Source organism: Canis lupus, chromosome 30 (assembly GCF_003254725.2).
Source record: "Canis lupus dingo isolate Sandy chromosome 30, ASM325472v2, whole genome shotgun sequence".
NCBI classification, from domain to species: Eukaryota; Metazoa; Chordata; class Mammalia; order Carnivora; family Canidae; genus Canis; species Canis lupus.
The window spans coordinates 18,176,218-18,195,652 of NC_064272.1; the positions used below are offsets into that span (position 1 = coordinate 18,176,218).

Sequence of the window (19,435 nt, forward strand, 5' to 3'; positions counted from 1 at the left end):
AGGGGACCAGGGTATTGGCTGTGTGCCCTAAGGCAAGTCACTCACCCTTTCTGGGTCCTTCTTCTCTCATCTGTGAAAAGACTGGGTGGACCAGACCAGGAGTTCCCAGAGCTACAGGATCTCCTTGGAGCCTCAGTGAAAGGTGACAGGGAGCCACATGGGCAGGGACCTGGGCCTGCCATCCCCCATTCTACTGCACAGGTTCCACCTGTATGTAGTTTAGATGCTGAGCGCCATAGAAGTTTTGTTTGCAAAAGGGTTCTGCTGGGTGGTGAGAGGTGTCTAAAGGAGCCCATGTGAATGATGGTCTCTCTTTGAGAGGACCTGGGTCCTCCTGACTCCTGTCTGTAGCTGAGGGCTGGCTGCCTGTTCCAACACCCTCAACCCTGGACTGAGTAACTTGCTGCGGACGGCCTCTCCTCGGCTGCATTTCGCCCAGTCATCTGAAAGTAGCTGCCTGAGCAGAATGAAGGCGAGGTTAACAAGCTTTGCGGTGATCTGCACCATACATGCCTGGGCTCCAAATGTCAGAATATCAAGGGACCTTATGACCACCTCTTCTGTTTCACTTTCATTTCACAGCTCAGGGAAGTGACTTGAGCAAGATCACCCAGCGAGCTTGTTTCCCCTCCACTTTCCTAGGCTGCCTCCTTTTAATACCTGATCCTGAAAGAGCCCCACAAGGGGACCTGGCTGCCCACTGCGCAAGCCCTCTGCCACGTATTCAGCACTCCCCCAAACTGCCTTCCAAGGAGGGCATGACTATCCTAACTAAAGCTAAGCAGACACCTTCCGAGAGGTTAAGCTCCTTGTCCAAGGTCACATCCTTAGTGCAGATCTGGCCTGAAGCATGTGTCATGATGCCTCCTATCAACACTGACAGCGTTTTGTTTGTTGGTTACTTGGTTGGTCTGCGTGGCCTAAGGAGATCAGCTCCGAGTAATCCAGGCCAACGGGGTTGGATCATAGCAGCCTGCTCTGTTTTCAATGTAAATATATTTGTGGGTGTGCCCCAGAGTATTACTTTTCCCTGTTTTGAGAAATAATTGATATATAGCATTGTATAATTTTAAGGCATCCAACATGATGATTTGATTTACATATACTATGAAATGATTAAGGTTCAGCTAACATCTATCATTTCATAGTGTTATAATAAAAAAAAAAGGGAGAAAGAAAAAAAAGAAAAAAAAACTTTTCTCTTTGAGATGAGCACTCTCAGGATTTGGTTGAATCTTCCTAGCAGTGTGGCCACACCCCTCATACTGTGCAGGACACACCTAGGACTCATAACTGGAAGTTGTATCTTTTGATCACCTTCCTCCAATTCCCCCTCCCAACCCCCGGCCACTGGTGACCAGAAGTCTGATCTTTTTTTTCCTGAGTTGTGTGTGTGTGTGTTAGATTCCACATGTAAGTGAGATCATACAGTATCGGTCTTTCTCTGGCTTATTTCACCTAGAATAATACCTTCAAGTTCCATTATGTGTTGTTACAAATGTTAGGGTTTGTTTTTGATGACTAATATTCCACTGTATGTAAACACATTCATGACAACTTCTTTATCCGTTCATCTGTCAATGGACACTTAGGTGGTTTCCATGTCTTGATTATTGTGAATAATGCTGCTCTAAACATGAGGGTGCGGAACCTTTTTGAGTTAGTATTTTTGTTTCTTTTGGGTATATCCCCTAGAGCTGGAACTGTTGGATCATATGGTAGTTATATTTTAAAATTTTTGAGGGTTCTCCATTCTGTTTTCCGTAGCAGCTGTGCAACTTATAATCGATAGTGGCTGTACAATTTATAATCCCATCAACAGGGCACAGGCTTCCCTTTTCTCCACATCCACACCAGCATTTGTCACTTTTGGTCCTTTTGATGATGGCCATTCTAGGAGGCTCAAGGTGATATAGACGGTGATTTTGACTTGCATTTTCCCAATGACTAGTCATGTTGAGCACCTTTTCATGTGTCTGTTGGCCACCTATAGGTCTTCTTCAGAAAAATGTCTGTTTAGGTCCTTTGGCCATTTTTCTCACTGTTGTAGGTTTGCTTTGTTTCGTTTTTTTGGTGTTGAGTTTTAAGAATTCTTTTTTCCAGTAGCATCAATTTTTATTTTTTAAAACTTTAAACATTTTTTATGTTAGTTTCAGAGGTAGAATTCAGTGATTTATCAGTTGCATATAACACTCAGTGCTCATTTTATCAAGTGTCCTCCTTACTACCCATCACCCAGTAACCCCTCCCCCGCCCCGTACCTCCTCTCTAGCAACCCTCAGTTTGTTTCCTAGAGTTCAGTGTCTGTTATGGTTTGCCTTCCTCTCAATTTTCATCTTATTTAATTTTCCTTCCCTTCCCCTATGTTCATCTGTTTTGTTTCTTAAATTCCACAGATGAGTATATTTTGGATAATACCGCCTTATCAAATATATGGTTTGCAAATACTTTTTCCCCTTCTGTAGGTTGCCTTTTCTCTTTGTGGATAGTTTCTTTTGCTGCACAGAGGATTTTTGGTTTGATGTGGTCACACCCGCTTATTTTTTATTTTGTTGCGTGTGCTTTAGGTGTTAAATCCAAAAAGATCACCAAGACTCACATCAAGGAGCTTCATTCCTATGTTTTCTTCTAGGGGTGTTGTGGTTTCTGGTCTTATGTTGAAGTCTTTAATTCATGTTGAGTTAATTTTTTGTGACCAGTGTAAGATTGGGCCAAGATAAACAGAATATTGTTAATCTACACATTTTTATTTTGAGAATAAAATCAAGAAAAGTACTACTCACATAGGATTTTTCTTTCCTCAAGTTTTTCTGTTATCTGTTTTAAATCAACAACCTCCTTTTCCAGTTGAGCCACTGTGTGTGTGTGTGTGTTATGGATGAGTGACACAGAGAGAAATAACAGGAGAGCCTTTGGGGGAAGGGGAGAAAATGTAAAGAACATTAGATTAACTGTTGGAGGCACAATACAGGCTTTGTCCTCCATGGAAGAGAAGGGCTAAGGTGAGGAGCAATCTGGCTGCCTGCCTGCTTACCTGCCTCCCCTGGGCTCGGGTTCAGAGCCAGGTATGTCGCTACCTGCAGCCCTGCTGACATGACTAAAGCAGTGAGAGCCGCCACTGAGCCGCCACTGCATGCAGTACTGAGATTTTTCTCCCTGGAGCCACCCACTCCTAATGAGATCCTGGACTGTGAGCAGGAGGTGCTCAACAAGGCTGTAAGCAACCACGGGTGGGAAAGGACATGCTGCATGCGAGCAGGGCATCCTCCTTCGGGTCTCTCTGGAGTCTGCACACACGCAAGCACAGATCATCTCATTGGGTCTTCAGCATCCCTGTCACGTCCTGCAGTTATTAACTCCAATTTGCCCGTGAAGAAACCCAGGGGCTCACAGTTACAGGCTAGTGAGGGGCCAAGGCCGGCTTTGAATCCAGATAGTATGATTCTCGAGAAAGTGCCCTTAATCGCTGCACTCATATGCTCATCTCCCTTCCAAGGATCTCAGGAAACGACTCCCCAATCCAGGACAGTTGATTGTAAATATTGTGTCCTGTCTCTACAGAGACCATGTGCATGACTCGAAAGTTCCAGCATTTTACTATTCATAGGATATTCTCTGGACCAACTCTTTTTTTTTTTTAAATGTTTATTTATTTATGATAGTCACAGAGAGAGAAAGAGAGAGAGGCAGAGACACAGGCAGAGGGAGAAGCAGGCTCCATGCACCAGAAGCCCGATGTGGGATTTGATCCTGGGTCTCCAGGATCGCGCCCTGGGCCAAAGGCAGGCGCCAAACCGCTGCGCCACCCAGGGATCCCCCTGGACCAACTCTTAATAACCAGATGGAACACGAAACCTTGGTCCACTTCTGCATCCAGGGACTTGACTCTAAAAAGTAAGGTCACCCTAGCTATGGATCCAGGGGGGTGTCATTATTGCTATGGGGGCAAAGGACAACTCATACTTAAAGCCATGGTAGATTCTTCTGGAGATGATAATCCAAAAGACATATCTGGCCTTTGGGAGGCCCTGCTCACAGTCACACTGGAGCACAGGAAGCACCGCTGACGTGATCCAGCCACACCAGCACTGACAGGCTCCTCATGATGTCACACAAAGGTGGGTGTTCCCGTCCTCCTGTTCCACCTCCTGTCACTTCCCTAATTATCCTGCCACACCCCCCTCAAGATCCCAGTGCTTGCCTGTTTCTATCCACCTGTGGACAGATTGTCCCTCCTTCTGTTCTCCTCTACCCTCCTATTTCCCATCTCCCTCTTCTACCTCTCTTCCTCTTTCTAACTTGAAGTTTCTCTCTACCAGGTTGGGTGCCAACTGTCTCCTTCCACGTTTCTCATCTTCACCCAATCTCTATGCTGAGACCCACAAAACCAAAATAGCGAATCACTTTTCAGCATTCCCCCAGCCATGCTGGAACCCTGGTGATGAGCACAGGGCACAGATCTGTTTCCTATGTCTCATTCCAGAGAGAGGCCCAGGGATGCAGGGCACTTGATGCTTTCATTAGGGCGGTGTCCGGGGTGTGGCACAAACAGGAGGGGGTCCACGGCACCAGCTGGTCACTCCCATGGGACCATATGTTGCCCTCCACATACAGGCCAACCTCCCCCTTATATATTGTGGCAGCCACAGCCAGCAAGGACCCTCACCGTTCCATCCTCCAGCAAGAGTCGCAGGACTTTGTCACCAACTCTGTAGTCTTTTGCTATTTCGGCAGACTTCCAAACTTCTTCAGCATCCGGAATCCATACCCTGTTGTACTGACCAACAGAAAAAAACAGCCTTAATTTCAGCACTTTGAAACAAAAACACAGACCATTAGATAGTTAGACTCAGGGAGATTTCTTTCTGTCTCCTCAGTCAGTTCCTTCAACAGGAATACTTTGACCTGATGTTTGCTTATGAGGGAATCTTTAGTGTGTCTGTGATGCACAGACCTAGCTGCCTCATTTCAGAGGCAATGGAATTCCCAAAGCTTCCTAAGTATACCTTGAAAACTGAAAGCCTGGGAATGGAAAGGAAATCATGAGTCCTTCAATGGGGAGATCTGAATGCTGTCTATGAGAATTGGAGCAGAGGGATTTGATTCACCACCCACTGATGGGCTTTAGGGCTCTGGGCCAGACAATTTCCCGTGCCTTTTCTCCTCCACAAAATGGGTACAATATCTACTTCACAGGTCAGCTGGAAAGTGAAATTGGATGTGTGGTTGGAAGCGCTCTGCCAGATGCTATGGAAGTATTGCCACAGCAGTGTTATTTCAGTCTTGCTGCACTGGTCAGGAGCCAAGGATCCTCGCTGTGGGAAACAGGAAGGCCAGATGCGGCTGCTGAGCTCAATTCCCAGCAGGCAATTGCAATACGTGGCTCAGTGCTGGTATACAAGTCTTCAGGTAGAACCCGTTGCTAAGTACTGAATTGTGTCTCTCCCCCACCCCTCCACCTGGCCCCAAATTCATATGTTGAAGCCTTAATCTCCAATGTGACTGAATTTGGAGATAGGGTCTTTAAGAGGTCATTAAGGTTAAATGAGGTCATAGGCCCTGATCTGATGGGATTAGTGTCCTTGTAGGAACAGACACTAGAGAGCTCCTGTGCACCCTCTTTCCACCTGCTCGCACCAAAACAGACCATGTGAGTACACAATGAGAAAGCAGCTGTCTGCACCCTTGGACTTCTCAGCCTCCGTAACTGTGAGAACATAAGCATCTGTTGCTTAAGCACCCAGGCTGTAGTCTACTGTTAAGGCAGCCCTAGTGGACCGACCCATGTGTCTAATATTCACACTCGCACCTGGGAAGGGGGGGTCTCACTCTCCAGAACTCCCCAGTGGCAGCTGAATACTGCTTGAGATAGAGACAAGGTGGCTGCCCTGTTTGTACTCTGCAGCTGTCACAGGGCTCTCGAATAATTCCTCTCCCTCCTGTCTCCAGCGTGCACAGACTACTCTTGCTCCTCCTCCCACTGTCCTGCAGGGCTGTTCATCTGTTTGCTCATCCATTCACGTATTCGTTCATTCAATGACATACTCGCTAAGGATCTATTATGTGTCTGTGCTGGGTTCCCAAGAAGGAAAGGCATTTGCTCAGTCATCATGGTCCTCTTGTTAATCCAGCCAACCTCTAATTGGTGGCTGAGTGTGCGGATGTGCATATTTGCATCTCTCTGCTCATCGGGCTACTGGTCTACCTCTTGACCCTGAGGAAATATTCCTGTGTTGAAAGATTATACCTTCAGCAGTTTTCAGTTACAAAAATATTCTGAGCAATAAAAGTAGGATATTTTAATTTCCCTCATCTTAGTCCTATATATTTTCTACAATTTACATATATTTCTTTTATAATTAGAATAATCTTTAAAGGCAAATATCAAAATACACATCCACAAAAAGACTTGTATATGAATCTTAATATTACTTTATTCATAGTGGCCCAAAACTGGAAACAGACTAGATGTCCAGTAATATGAGAATGAATTAAAAGACAAAACTGTGGTAGGGATGCCTGAGTCGCTCAGTGGTTGAGCATCTGTGTTCGGCTAAGGGCGTGATCCTGGAGTCCAAAGATCGAGTCCTGAATCGGGTTCCCTGTATCGAGCCTGCTTCTCCCTCTGCTTGTGTCTCTCTCTATATATATCTCTCATGAATAAATACAATCTTTTTTAAAAAACCAAAAACAAAATTGTAGTATATTCATACAATGGAATATTACTTACCAATAAAAAAGAATCAACTACTGACAAGAATGTAAATGAATTTCCAAAATATTAGGCTGAACCAAAGAAGCATTACACAAATGAGCATGTTCTGTATGAATCCCTTTAAAGTGCTGGGACAGGGGATCCCTGGGTGGCTCAGTGGTTTAGTGCCTGCTTTTGGCCCAGGGCATGATCCTGGAGACTCAGGATCGAGTCCCATGTTGGGCTCCCTGCATGGAGCCTGCTTCTCCCTCTGCCTGTCTCTGCCTGTCTCTCCCTCTCTCTGTGTATCTCATGAATAAATAAAATCTTTAATATATATATATATATATATATATATATATATATAGAGAGAGAGAGAGAGAGAGAGATACACAGATAGATTATATCTATATCTATATCTATCTATCTATATATATATCATTGGCTGGGTATCAATTATGAGTTCCTAATTATTTGGGTTGCTTTAATTCTGGCCAGCTAGCTGGGAGAGCAGGAGCTTGCTGAAATGTGTCATAGGATGGGTAAGATTTCAGACAAACAGACAGAGAAAATGGAAGAATGACCTGGAGGGCAACGATATGCACTTAGGTACACATGTCCATGCAAACAGGTGAACAGAAGCCTCATAAACACACAGACACACCCACCCTCCCTCCACACATACTTGTTGCCGTGGGCTACCATTTTCTACCTCAGGTATAATATCAAAAATATTGCTAACCTCATAAAGCTGAAATCATTTATGGAATATCCCAATGTATCAAGAATTGGATACTATAGAATTTTATTTTATTATTTTTTTAAGTAGGCTTTAAGTCCAGTGTGGGGCTCGAACTCACAACCCTGAGATCAAGACCTGAGCTGAGATAGAGTCAGATACTCAACAGACTGAGCCACCCAGATGCCCCAGCCACTAGAGAGTTTTAGAACTGAAGGGGTCCTGGGAGATTGTCTACTCCAAGTTGTTCGTCAAAGTTCTTAAAGCCACAGAAGGCTTACTTCAAATGAAATGGTGGCAGCCTACCATACAAAACAGGTAAGAGTGGAGGTGTTCCTTTTTTTTTTTTTTTTTTTTCATTCAGAGACAGAGAGAAAGAAGCAGGCTCCATGCTGGGAGCCCGACGTGGGACTCGATCCCGGGTCTCCAGGATCACACCCTGGGCCACAGGAGGCGCTAAACCGCTGTGCCACCGGGGCTGCCCGAGTGGAGGTGTTCCGAGGAGGCTCTGAGCTGGGAGCTACAGCTGAGGTTCCCGGGATCCTCCCAGGGAAGCAGGGAGTTCTGCGAAGTAATGTCAAAGTCACTGAGCCAATCCAAGCCTTTTGCCTCACTGACCGCAAAACCTAAGCCCAGAGCGGTAACTCACCAAACACCATACCACGTCGCAAAAGCCAGGACTCCATGGAGCCAGGGCCTGCAACTCCTACTTCGGACTACTTGTTAATTCAAGGAGTCTGGCTTTGCAAAGAATCTGGAACTCTCGGGGCGCCAGGGTGGCTCAGTCTGTTAAGCGTCTGCCTTTGGTTCAGGTCATGGTCTAAGGGCCCTGGGATGGAGGCCCGGGTCAGGCCTCGAGCTCAGTGGGGAGTCTGCTTCTCCCTCTCCCTCTGCTGCTCCCCTTGCTCACACTCTCTCCAATAAAATCTTAAAAAAAAAAAAAAAGAAGAAGAAGAAGAAAGAAAGGAGTCTTGAACTCTCAACCGCAACCATCTCCTTGAGTGTACCCAGGCTGATTTGTCTCACTGGCTCGTTTCGGCCAAAAGCAGTAGTAAGTGGAGGGCGGTATCAGGACTTACGGACCAAGTCTGCTTCTCGGGGCGAAACACAAGTGGCCTCGTGCCCCCCCCCCCCCCAGGCCGCCCACACCTACAGGCCTGGTGTCTCTGCCGGCACTTAGGGCCCCGTGACTGGAACCCAGCCTGGTAAGTAAACACGACAAAGTTTACCCAGTTGCATGGCAGTTACGCCCAGCGCGGCCCGCCCTCCTCCCGGGCATCCCGGCCCGCGGGGCAGTGCCTGGGCGGGCGGGGGCTCCGGGCAGCCTCAGACACGCGGACGGCGGGACCGCGGCCGGCACCCCGCGACTGCGCCTGCGCCTCCCGGCAGAGCCCCCGCCCCCGCCCCCGCCCCCGCCGAGCCCGCCAGCGGAGCACAGCTGCTGCCCCGGCCCGGCCTCGCCTGCCAATACTGTCCCGTGCAGGGAGAGCCGGCCGGACCCCAATTTCCAAGCCAAGGGAGGCTTGACAGTGAGGCGAGCCCTCAGGAAGCGACATGTCCTGGGGAACATGCCGACCCCCGCGCCCAGGCTCCTCCCCGCGGCCCCAGCCACAGGCCCGCAGGCCCTCCAGGAAGCAAAGTGCCCACCTGCGTCCTTGTCCTTGCGGCTCTGGCTCTCGGACGAAGGGAGCCTCCACCTCTGGCTCAGCCCGGCCAGGGCAGCCGGACCAGGCTCCCTGTCCCCCTCGCCCCTCAGCCCTCCAGGCCCTGCCCAGGCCCCCCAGCCTCCCCTCCCCACGGGCTTTCTCCAGGGAGTGTCCCCTGCCCGCAGCGTCAGTGACTTCCCGGCCCAGATCTCAGCAGCTCTAGGCCCTATTTCCAAGGGGCTCCCAGACGCAGCCCCCACATGCCCTCGGCCGCTGGCAAATTCCAAGCTCTGATGACCATTATGTCTTCCCCACACCCACCCCTCCTCCTCGGTTCTCGGGGTGGTCAAGTCAGAAACCCAGGACTGGGGGCACCTGGGTGGCTCAGTTGGTTAAGCGGCTGCCTTTGGCTCAGGAAGTGATCCCAGGGTCCCGGGATTGAGTCCCACCTCAGGGACTCCCTGCCTCTGTCTCCTTCCCTTTCTCTCTCTGTCTCTCATGAATCAATAAATTAAATCTAAAAAAGCAAACTCAGGACTGTGCCGAGCAACCTTCCCTCCCTCCGTCCCCAACAACCAAATGGTCAGCAGGTGCTGGGAAGCCTACATCGTAAACAAGTCTCACCTGTCTGCCCCATGCCCCCCCCCCCCCCCCACTGCCATGGCCACCCGTCAGCTCCCCACCCTTGCCCGCACCATGGTCTGCTGAGTGCTTCCTCAACCAGGCAAAGCACCGGGTTTCTGTGGATGTACACATTCCCTCACCTACACCTGAATCAAAATTTCCATGGCAAGATGAAAGCTTTAAGAGTCCCCCCCACCCCCCCCCCGCCTTATAGATTCTGGTGAACAGCCAGGCCTGGGGAGCCACTGTCCTAGCCAGTTTTTCTACTCAGGCTCCCCTCCGTCTTCGGTCCACCCTCTGCCAGCTGCCACCCAATCTACTAGAAGTTTCTAGAACATGCCAAACTCTTCCCTGGCTCTCTTCCTTCTACCCCCAATGCCATCCTTCCTGTCGCTGCCAGTGAGTAAACCACTCTGAACAGTCAAGACTTAGCTCACTAACTCCTCTCCTTGGTGGCACTTTCCCTGTCACCCTCCACCCCAAATAGGATTGAATGCTTCCTCTTTAGAGCTTTCTCTGCCCCTTCCCCAGGTTCCTGGGTACCTTCCCATCTCCCCCACTGGCATTTGAACTTCAAGAGTCTTGCCTTTGTAACCTGGAACCTGACACAGACTTCCCCGTAACTAGCACTCCACAAACATCTATTGAACAAAAATTCAAATTCCCAGTAGTTTAGTTGCACCAGTTAAAGACTAAACTTGGTATTTTAGTCTTTATATCTTTTTTTCACTCTTTTGAAGTACCCATATGTAATACAATGGATAAATCTAATTTTCCAGAGTTGTTAATGATATATAGAAGTCAAAAAACTCTTTCAAATAGCCTAATGGAAAGCCATTAAACTTAACTTTGACCTTATTTTATACAGAGACCTTGAACTGCTTCTCCTGACCTTGCACCTCTGAGTTTTGGCACAAATTCCCTGAAGAGGTCTTGTGAGTTTCTCATACACAAGCAAGAGAAACAGGTGACTGAAAGATAACCTGTGAATCTGTGGCTAAAACCAGTTATAACCTGAGTCCTGATAAATGAGCCTGAACAATTTAAGAAAGATCTCTAGAGCCATGCCACAGAGCTCTCTGCCTCACCACCCATTTACCACTTTCACTAATTCTTAGATGAACCCCCCCCACACACACACACCAAATAGACAGCTATGAAGTGGATGGCCTTTCCACGAGTCCTCTGTGTGAATGTGGAGAAGAGGAGGAAGATGGTAAATGCAGCTGAACCACAGTTGAGGTAGGGGGCAGTATTAAGAAGATAGGTTTTTAGGGCAGCTGGGCGGCTCAGTGGTTGAGCGTCTGCCTTTGGCTTAGGGCGTGATCCTGGAGTCCTGGGATCAAGTCCCATGTCGGGCTCCCTGCATGGAGCCTGCCTCTCTGTGTGTGTGTCTCTCATGAATGAATGAGTGAATGAATGAATGAATGAATGAATGAATAAATAAATAAATAAATAAATAAATAAGATCTAAAAAAAGAAACACTATAGGTTTTTAATCCTGGCTCCTCCTCCACTTCTACCTAACCTTAGGCAACTTATTCCATCTGGGCCATTCATAAAATTGGGATAACATCATCTACACATAACGTTTGTCAATTCAGATTAAATGATAGAAGGCACCTACAGTCCTGAGGGTGGCATCTAGCCGTAAGAAGTGCTCACTGACTGCAAGATAAAAGTAACCATCATCATCTTCTTCATGCCCACAGCTCTTTCTGAAAGCAGAAAGACACATTCACATGCATGCATCAAATGTTTATTGAGCCCCTACTTTTCTCTGTTCTCTAGAAACTCTTGGTCAGTGGGAGAGACAGAGTTAACTAGTGCTTACAAGTCTATGTGAAAGGGTCCCAGAAAGAGGAGTTGCGTGTAAAGATTTCTCAGATGAGGCACTCCTGCTAGGTATCTTATGTTTTTTTGGTGCAATAATAAATAGGGTCAATTCCTTAATTTCTCTTTCTTCAGTCTCATTGTTAGTGTGTAGGAATGCGACTGATTTCTGGGCATTGATTTTATATCTTGCCACTTTGCTGAACTGCTGTGTGAGTTCTAGCAATTTTTGGGTGGAGTCTTTTGGATTTTTAACATAGAGTATCATGTCATCTGTGAAGAGTGAGAGGTTTGATGTCTTCGTTGCTGATTTGGATGCCTTTGATTTCTTTTTGAAATCTTACCATTTGCAACAATATAGTTGGAACTAGAGGGTATTATGCTAAGCAAAGTAAGTCAATCAGACAGACAATTGTCATATGAATTCACTCATATGTGGAAGTTAAGGATCAAGACAGAGGATCATAGGGGAAGGGAGGGAAGACAAAAATCAGAGAAGGAGGGAGGCAAACCATAAGAGACTCTTAACTATAGGGAACAAACTGAGGGTGGCTGGAGGGGAGGGGTATGGTGGGTGGGGGGATGGGCATTAAGGAGAGCATGTGATGCAAGGAGCACTGGGTGTTATATGCAACTGAAGAATCACTAAATTTTACCTCTGAAACTAAAAAAGAAGAGGCACTGCTCAAATTGAATTTGGAAGGTGGGAATTTGCTGCTGAACAAAGCAGTTATTTCAAGCAGAGGGAGCCCTGCAAGCTGAGGTACACAGAGTGTTGAAGCGGCAGGAATGCACCAAGGGCTGGCCAGAAGTTTGCAGAGCACCAGCTGAGGCAGGAGTGGGCAGGCAGTGGCGAGAGGCAGAGGCGGGATCTCTTGGCTGGTCACTGAGTCTAAGAGTGACAGGAGCTTCCAGAGAGGTTCCAAAAGTGAATGGTCAAACCGGTTTCTCTCAAAGAGATTTCAAAGAGTTTGAACTGCTGGGTCAAATGCTCTCGATATTTCTAAGGCATGTTGCCAAATAGCTTGTGAAAGAGAAGGGTCATTTTACACTTCCTCAGGTAGCAGCTGCTACTCTCACCACACTTCCTCCCAGGAGTCTCCTCTTTCTCAGAACCTCTCTTCCTGTGGCTCCCATGGCAGCTCTCCCGCCACCTCCTCCTTGTGATAGCTCCATCTCGGGGCTCCTCTGAAGAGTTTTATTCCCCAGTGAACTGTCTTGGCTCTCTTCTCTCCTTTGTGGAGGCTCTCACTGCCTGGGCTTCAACCCTTGGGGCAGAAGACTCTGGCCCGACCCCTGCAAAAACTCTCTCACCACCCAGGGCACCTGCTCCTGGAAACCCCTTTACCACCTCAACCCCACAGGGACAGACTTTGCCTCCTGATTTCCCAAGATCTCCTTCTGGTATGCCTAAGTGTGTCAACGGCACCCCCTGCTCTCAATCATCCAGACCCTGAAATCCATGACATCCTTGGCTCCTCCCTCCTCCCAGTCCAGTCCTACTGTCACCTACCTCCACAGCCTCTCTGGATTTGGCCTCCATTCACCCTGTCCAATACTGCAGCCCTAACACTTTCTCAGACACTTAGGATGATCTGAGAATTCACCTGAGTCCCATGGGCACAGCTGGCATACTCAACTTCCTAAGACACAGCCCCTGATCCTGTCTCCCCACATTCAAAATCTTCACCAGGGTATAAAGCCCTGAACTGACTCTTCAGCTGCCATGACCCTCCCTTCTTAGCTCTATCACCCAGCAGCCTCCTCCATCACTTCAGGGCTTCCGTAGACTGAATTATTTGACATTTCTCACTAATCAGAAAACTCCCCGAGAAGCAAGACCATCACTTAAAATCTTTCTAACCTCCCCTAAGCACAACGTTTTATATACAGAAAGTGCTAAATAAATGTTTTATGGGAGATAATATAGCTGTCTTCCAGGCATACACAGGAAGGATGATTAGACAGGGGGCAGACAGGGAACAGCCGTGTAAATTGAGTGAATGGGGGAGCCTGGAGAGCATGGGTAGGTATGGCTGTCACACGTGACCAGCCCACTCATCACCCTGCTACAGAGCCATTATTTGCCCGTTGGTGCAGAAATGGGTCTCAGACTGTTTTGAAATGTTGTCTGGCTAAGACTGTGCAGAGAAGTATCACTTTTCTTGGCATAAAGGTGGCCAAGTTTCCCTAGACATGAACTTTGAGTTAAGCCAATCCAATGTGCTGGCATTCTAGGCCAGATGGCTAGATTTGTGGACTTGGGAGTGTTGGGGGGAAGTGGTAGGGAAGCAAGGGAGAGGGCTTAGACTTGGTTTCAGTAAGAAGGCAAGCTCTCTAAAATTTACATAGGCAGCTCTTACAAACTGGGGAGCTTCCCCCTCTGGAACTGACAACGTGAGGGCTGACTGACCACCTGGAAGGGAAGAGGCAGCCTTGGGACAAAGGGGCCTACATGGACACAAAGTGGGTAGGCTCTGGGAGCCTACAACAACACTCCTTCTGGCTCTGGGATTCTCAGATTCTCTGTCCATCCAAGCTCTTCTCTAGAAAACTCCTCCATATTGGTTTTCCTACATTATGCCTGCTATCTAGTTGATATTTAAAAATATCTGTAGTGTAAGGCACTTGATATATAGATGCTTACACCTGTGTATTTTTGCGTCTGGAAAAAAATGTTACCTAAAAAATATGTTAATCATAAACAAATTTCTGTTCTCCAAAGTATCTTCCAAGAATTTCTTTCTGTCAAAATTTTCTTTTACCTCCAGTAAGCTGAAGACCTCAGAAGACTTGCTGGATATCTGATGGCTTGCATTCTCATCGGTAAACTATTCTAGAATAGTTTAGTTCAAACAGTGCCCATTTAGAAGCCTAGTTAATGGAGATGTGTTAGAGGGCACAGTAATGTTTGGATGATTTGTATTTGTATTACTAATTTAGCAAAGTAGAAGGAAAAAGCTTGCTTAAACCACCGAAACGCTTATTTACAACTATCGTTTATACTGACGTTTATAGCAAAGTGTCCTTTTAAATATAAAGTAAGAAAAAAAATAAAATAAAGTGAGGACATGTGTCAGAAGAAATTGGATAGATTCTAGCCTCATCCATCTGAATATTAGCAACCATAGATTTTTACTCCACTGAGGTGTGAGAGGATCTATCGACTTTGTGGCTATTCAAATGGATTTTTTTTTTTCCAAAAGGGCCAGACCAGCACTTTCAAATTATTGTTTATCCAAATAATTAGCCAAGTTCATCTCTAAAGGTCCTGGGCTCCAGAATGCTGTCTTTCTGTACAAGGGGTGGAGCCCTCGGGCCTGGGGAAGAGATGGTTTCCAAGGAATGCTCTAGAGTGACTCCCCGAATCAGGATGTAAGTGAAAGGTGCTTTATAAATTGTAAAGTAGCGCTTAAGTGTGCGGTCAAGAGCCTGTGACCCCCGGACTCACAGAAGCCCTAACTTCTACGGGCGAAGCAGGCCTCACACGCCCAGGCAGCTGCAGCTTCGGGTGTCAGGTGGACTTCAGTGCACCTGCGGGCGGTTCTGGAGACCCAGGAACTCCAGGAAGCATCTTGAATCCTTAAGCTGCTGGTTCAAGGGGACTCCGAGGAGGCTCAGGAAGATTACGGGCGCTATACCTGGCCGGTATCTGAGATTTCTATGTCTCCGTGGGCAGCTCTGATTGCACCTGTTGGCTGGGGAGCCGGACGCGCGATCCCTGGGCACCGGGAAGCTCGGGTCCGGGACGGCGGCCCTCGCCCTGGGCCTTCCCATCCCGAGGGGCGCCCGGGCCCTCGGCGGCCCCTCCTGCGGCGAGCGCGCCAGGTGCGCCCGCGGCCCGGCGCCAGGTAGGTCAGCACCGCCCCCCCCGCCCCCCGCCCCCCGCCGCGCGCCCGCCCGTAGGTACCTGCGTGTACAGCGCGGCCCCCGCCATGGGCGGCGCAGGCCGGGCCGCTCGGGGCTCCGCGGGGGGCGTGCGGCCGGGGTCAGCGGGGTCAGCGCCGGGCCATCCCGCCGGGAGCGCTCCAGCCGCGGACTCCCCGCCCGCCCGGGCGAGCGGCCTCGGCGGAGGGACGTCGCGGACTGGCCCCTCCCGGCCTGGCCGCGGGTCCGCGCCGCGATTGGCTGGGGCGGGAGCCTCCCCGCGGCGGGGGCTGGGCGGCCCAGTGGGTCCACCTGGCGGGGCTGCTGAGCGCTCAGCCGCGCGGGGGGCCCAGGTGCGTTGCGAGCCGCCCCCGTCCCGGTTGCAGCTTCCTTGGTTCGCGCGTGCTCCCTGGAGAGCGCCGAGGCTGTGACCACTGCCGCAGAGACGTCCACGAGAATCGACAGACTGCTGGAACGTGCAAGAGAGCACATCCAGGGGACCGTGTCCAAAATCAAACACAAAGCCGAGTGATTTCCCTTTATGTGAGCAATAATCATTTAGAAAATGCGATCGAGAGATGGAAAATAAGACATTTACAACATCAACGAACATACAGTGTCTAGAGATTCCACTCCCTCTTGGAATGCGCTTGGTCTTTGCGAAGAAAGCGTTTACATTTCTCTGCAAGGACATAAAAGAAGGCCTGAGTAAATTGGGGTCGGGGGAATGCCATTTTCATGGATGGGAATATTTTATATTGTACAGGTATCAGTTCTACCCTGGTTAGTAAGATAATGTATAAACTTAATATAATTGGGATAAAAATCCTAGAGGGACTTTTGGAAAATTATACAATGATTCTATATTTTATATGGAATAAAATTTATGTACAACCAAGACAATCTTCAAAACAAAGACCAAAGAGGTGAGATTTGCTCTACCATGTATTAAGAGATATCACAAAGCTATCAATCATCATTAAAATAGTGTGATACTGGTATGGGAATGAATAAATGAATAATGGGACAGAAGGGAGTCCAACAGCAGGGTCCCATATTATATGGTGGCCTTAAGGATCAAAGTGGGAAGAAAAAAGATTATTTAATAGATGGGTCCATCGTGTGTGTGTTGGGGGGGTGGTGCAAGCAAATCCATGGAAAATACTGTATCCAAAAATAAATTCCAGTTAGACTCATGATCAAAACTTAAAGGTAAAACCATAATATTTTTTAAAAAATGATTTTATTTATTTATTTGACAGAGAGTCCATGAGCTGGGGGAGGAGTGAAGGCAGAGGGAGAGACAGAAACAGACTCCTCGCTGAGCAGGGAGCGAGGAGCCCAATGCAGGACTTGATCCCAGGGCCAAGGCAGACATTTACCCGAGTGAGCCACCCAAGCATCCCTAAAAGTGTACTGTTCTTAACAAAAAAAAAAAAAAAAAAGAAGGGTAACAGCTTTTAAATGTTAGGTTAGGAAAGAATATCTTTTTAAAAAAGATTTTATTTATTCATGAGAGACACACAGAGACAGAGAGAGAGAGAGAGAGAGGCAGAGACACAGGCAGAGGGAGAAGCAGGCTCCATGCAGGGAGCCCAACGTGGGACTTGATCCCCGGGTCTCCATGATCATGCCCTGGGCTGAAGGTGGTGCTAAACCACTAAGCCACCAGGGCTGCCCAGGAAAGAATATCTTAAGATACAGGGTAACACAATCATAGGAAGATATAAATAATGAATTTGAGGTTATCAAAAGGAAAGATTTTGGCTCAGTGAAAGACACCATTCATAAAAAAAAAGGCAGTGGCCTGGGAAATACAACTTAATAACCAACAAATGATTAACATCCCACCATCTATAATATTAATCTAAGATACATATGAAACTACTGTAAACTGGTTAAAAAGAGACAGTAAGTCCATTTTTTTTAATTGACCAAGGAAATTAATAGGCAATTTGCATATGGGAACACTCTTTATGTTAGCACATAAAGAGATGTCACCCTTATTAGTAACCAGAGAAATACAAATGAAAACAAAGAGATATCACTTTATACTCATCAGTTTGGCAAAAATATTTGGGTGGAACAACATCAAATGCTTACTAGAATTTTTTGCTCACACAACTTGGTGGAAACTATACTGATGCCATTCTAGAGAGCAATTTGAGAATATTTATTGAAAATAAGTTTAGGCAGATAAATTATCACAGTCATGAACAAGACAGTTAAATAGATCTTCATCATAACACATAACTTCATCAACACAGTTCTATATATCAAAGGAGATATTCATCAATATCCATTAATGGGAGATGAATAAATAGTATATGCATATGGTATAATACTCTACAGCTGCCAGCAGGAATGGATGTTATCTACTTCTATTGACTCAGAGACATATAAAAAGCAATATTGAATAGATGTATAGCAAAAGCCTTTATATATATTTTAAAACTAGCAAAAACTGCAATATTATATATTGTTCATGGACAAAAGTGTACATAGAAAAAGAATGGATGATAAAATACAAAATCATCATGAAGTATGCAAGGGTGAATATCTGTGAGGTTGAGAGAAATTAGACTGACAGTAAAGAAAGTGAAGGAACCAAAAAAATTTTAAAGGGCCTTGCACAGACTAACAGTGATAGGTGCCACAAAAAGAGGATTATGGTAAATTCAATGTTATGTACCTCTTGTCCAAAATAATAACATAAAAAAAAGACAAGACGTAGAGTAGGAAAGGGGCACCTGGGTGGCTCATTTGGTTAAGTGACTGTCTTTGGCTCCGGTCATGATTCCAGGGTCCTGGGATGGAGCCCCTGCACCAGCCAGGTGCCCCTAGATATAGCTAATTTAAAAAAAAAATTGCCTTGGCTGGCTCAGTCGGTAGAGCATGTGACTCTTGATCTTGGAGTTGTAAATTTAAGCCCCACGTTGGGGCTTTTTAAAAAATATTAAAATTGCCTCAATTTACTTCTACAGTGTATAAGTTTCAGTTGCTTAATATCCTCATCAATACTTGATAATGCCAGTTTTTAAAATTTTAGTCCTTCTCTTTGTGGTAATATACCTCACAATCTCTGCCTTGTGACAGAAGTGTATAATCCATTCACATTTAATGTAATTGTTGGTATGGTTGGAGTTATGATTGTCTTTATTTTCTATATGGCTATCTTTTGTTCCTGTTTCAGGATAGTGGGATTTTTATTGTTTGTGTGTGTGTGTGTGTGCACGCGCGCACCGTTTTAATCCCTACCTTTTAAAAGAACTCTATTTTTTTTAAGATTTTATTTATTTATTCATGAGAGACATGGAGAGAGAGGCAGAGACATAGGCAGAGCGAGAAGCAGGCTCTCCGCTGAGCCGGAGTCTGATGTGGGATTCAATCTCAGGACCCCGGGAACAAGACCGAAGCCAAAGGCAGACACTCAACTACTGAGCCACCCAGGCACCCCAAGAACTCTATTTCTTGAGTTAATTTCCTAGTGGTTCCTCTAGGGCTGAAAATATGCATCTTAATTCATCACAGATACTTGAGATTAATACTGTGTTACTTTCCTACAACCACAGACTGGGTGGCTTAAAACAATAGAAAGGTATTCTCTCACAGTTCTGAGATTACTAGCATCACTGCTGGGTAAGGGGTTTTACTGCACTCCACTCCAACTGAAGTGAGCCCCTTCAAAGGCAAAGCCACTGGTTTTCCTAGCCTGCAGGACTCTGGTAGAACTACCAGACTATCTGAGCTGGGTGAGGTGAGGATGATGGCAGCAGCCCTGAGCAAGGTTGTCAGACAAATGCTGTTCTTATTTAGAGGTTAGTGGCTTTTCATGAATAGACACTACTAGTTTGTTGTATGATGTTCATCAATTTCTAGAGCCCTAGAATTGTTTTTCACACTTTTGTCCAGCGTTGTCCTTCCTTTATTGAGAGAATTTGCTGAGCTTCTCAGTCTGTCATACCAGAAGTCAAAAATCTACTTAAAAAATTTATTGAGATATAATTATTATAGCATATGCTTCACCCATTT

General features: G+C 46.7%; 1 protein-coding gene across 3 annotated transcripts in view; it reads right to left on the bottom strand.

The window, feature by feature from the left end:
• Positions 1-15,573, bottom strand: part of MYO5C (myosin VC) — a 95,199-nt gene extending 79,626 nt beyond the window's left edge. For all 3 annotated transcript variants that reach the window (XM_025472768.3, XM_049104235.1, XM_049104236.1), the window contains exons 1-2: positions 15,447-15,573; positions 4,667-4,777 (exon numbers count right to left, since the gene is read on the bottom strand). In XM_025472768.3, the coding sequence (XP_025328553.1) occupies positions 4,667-4,777; positions 15,447-15,473 (138 nt within the window). In that variant the 5' untranslated portion in view covers positions 15,474-15,573. The remainder of the gene's footprint in view (positions 1-4,666; positions 4,778-15,446) is intronic.
• Positions 15,574-19,435: the final 3,862 nt, after the last annotated feature.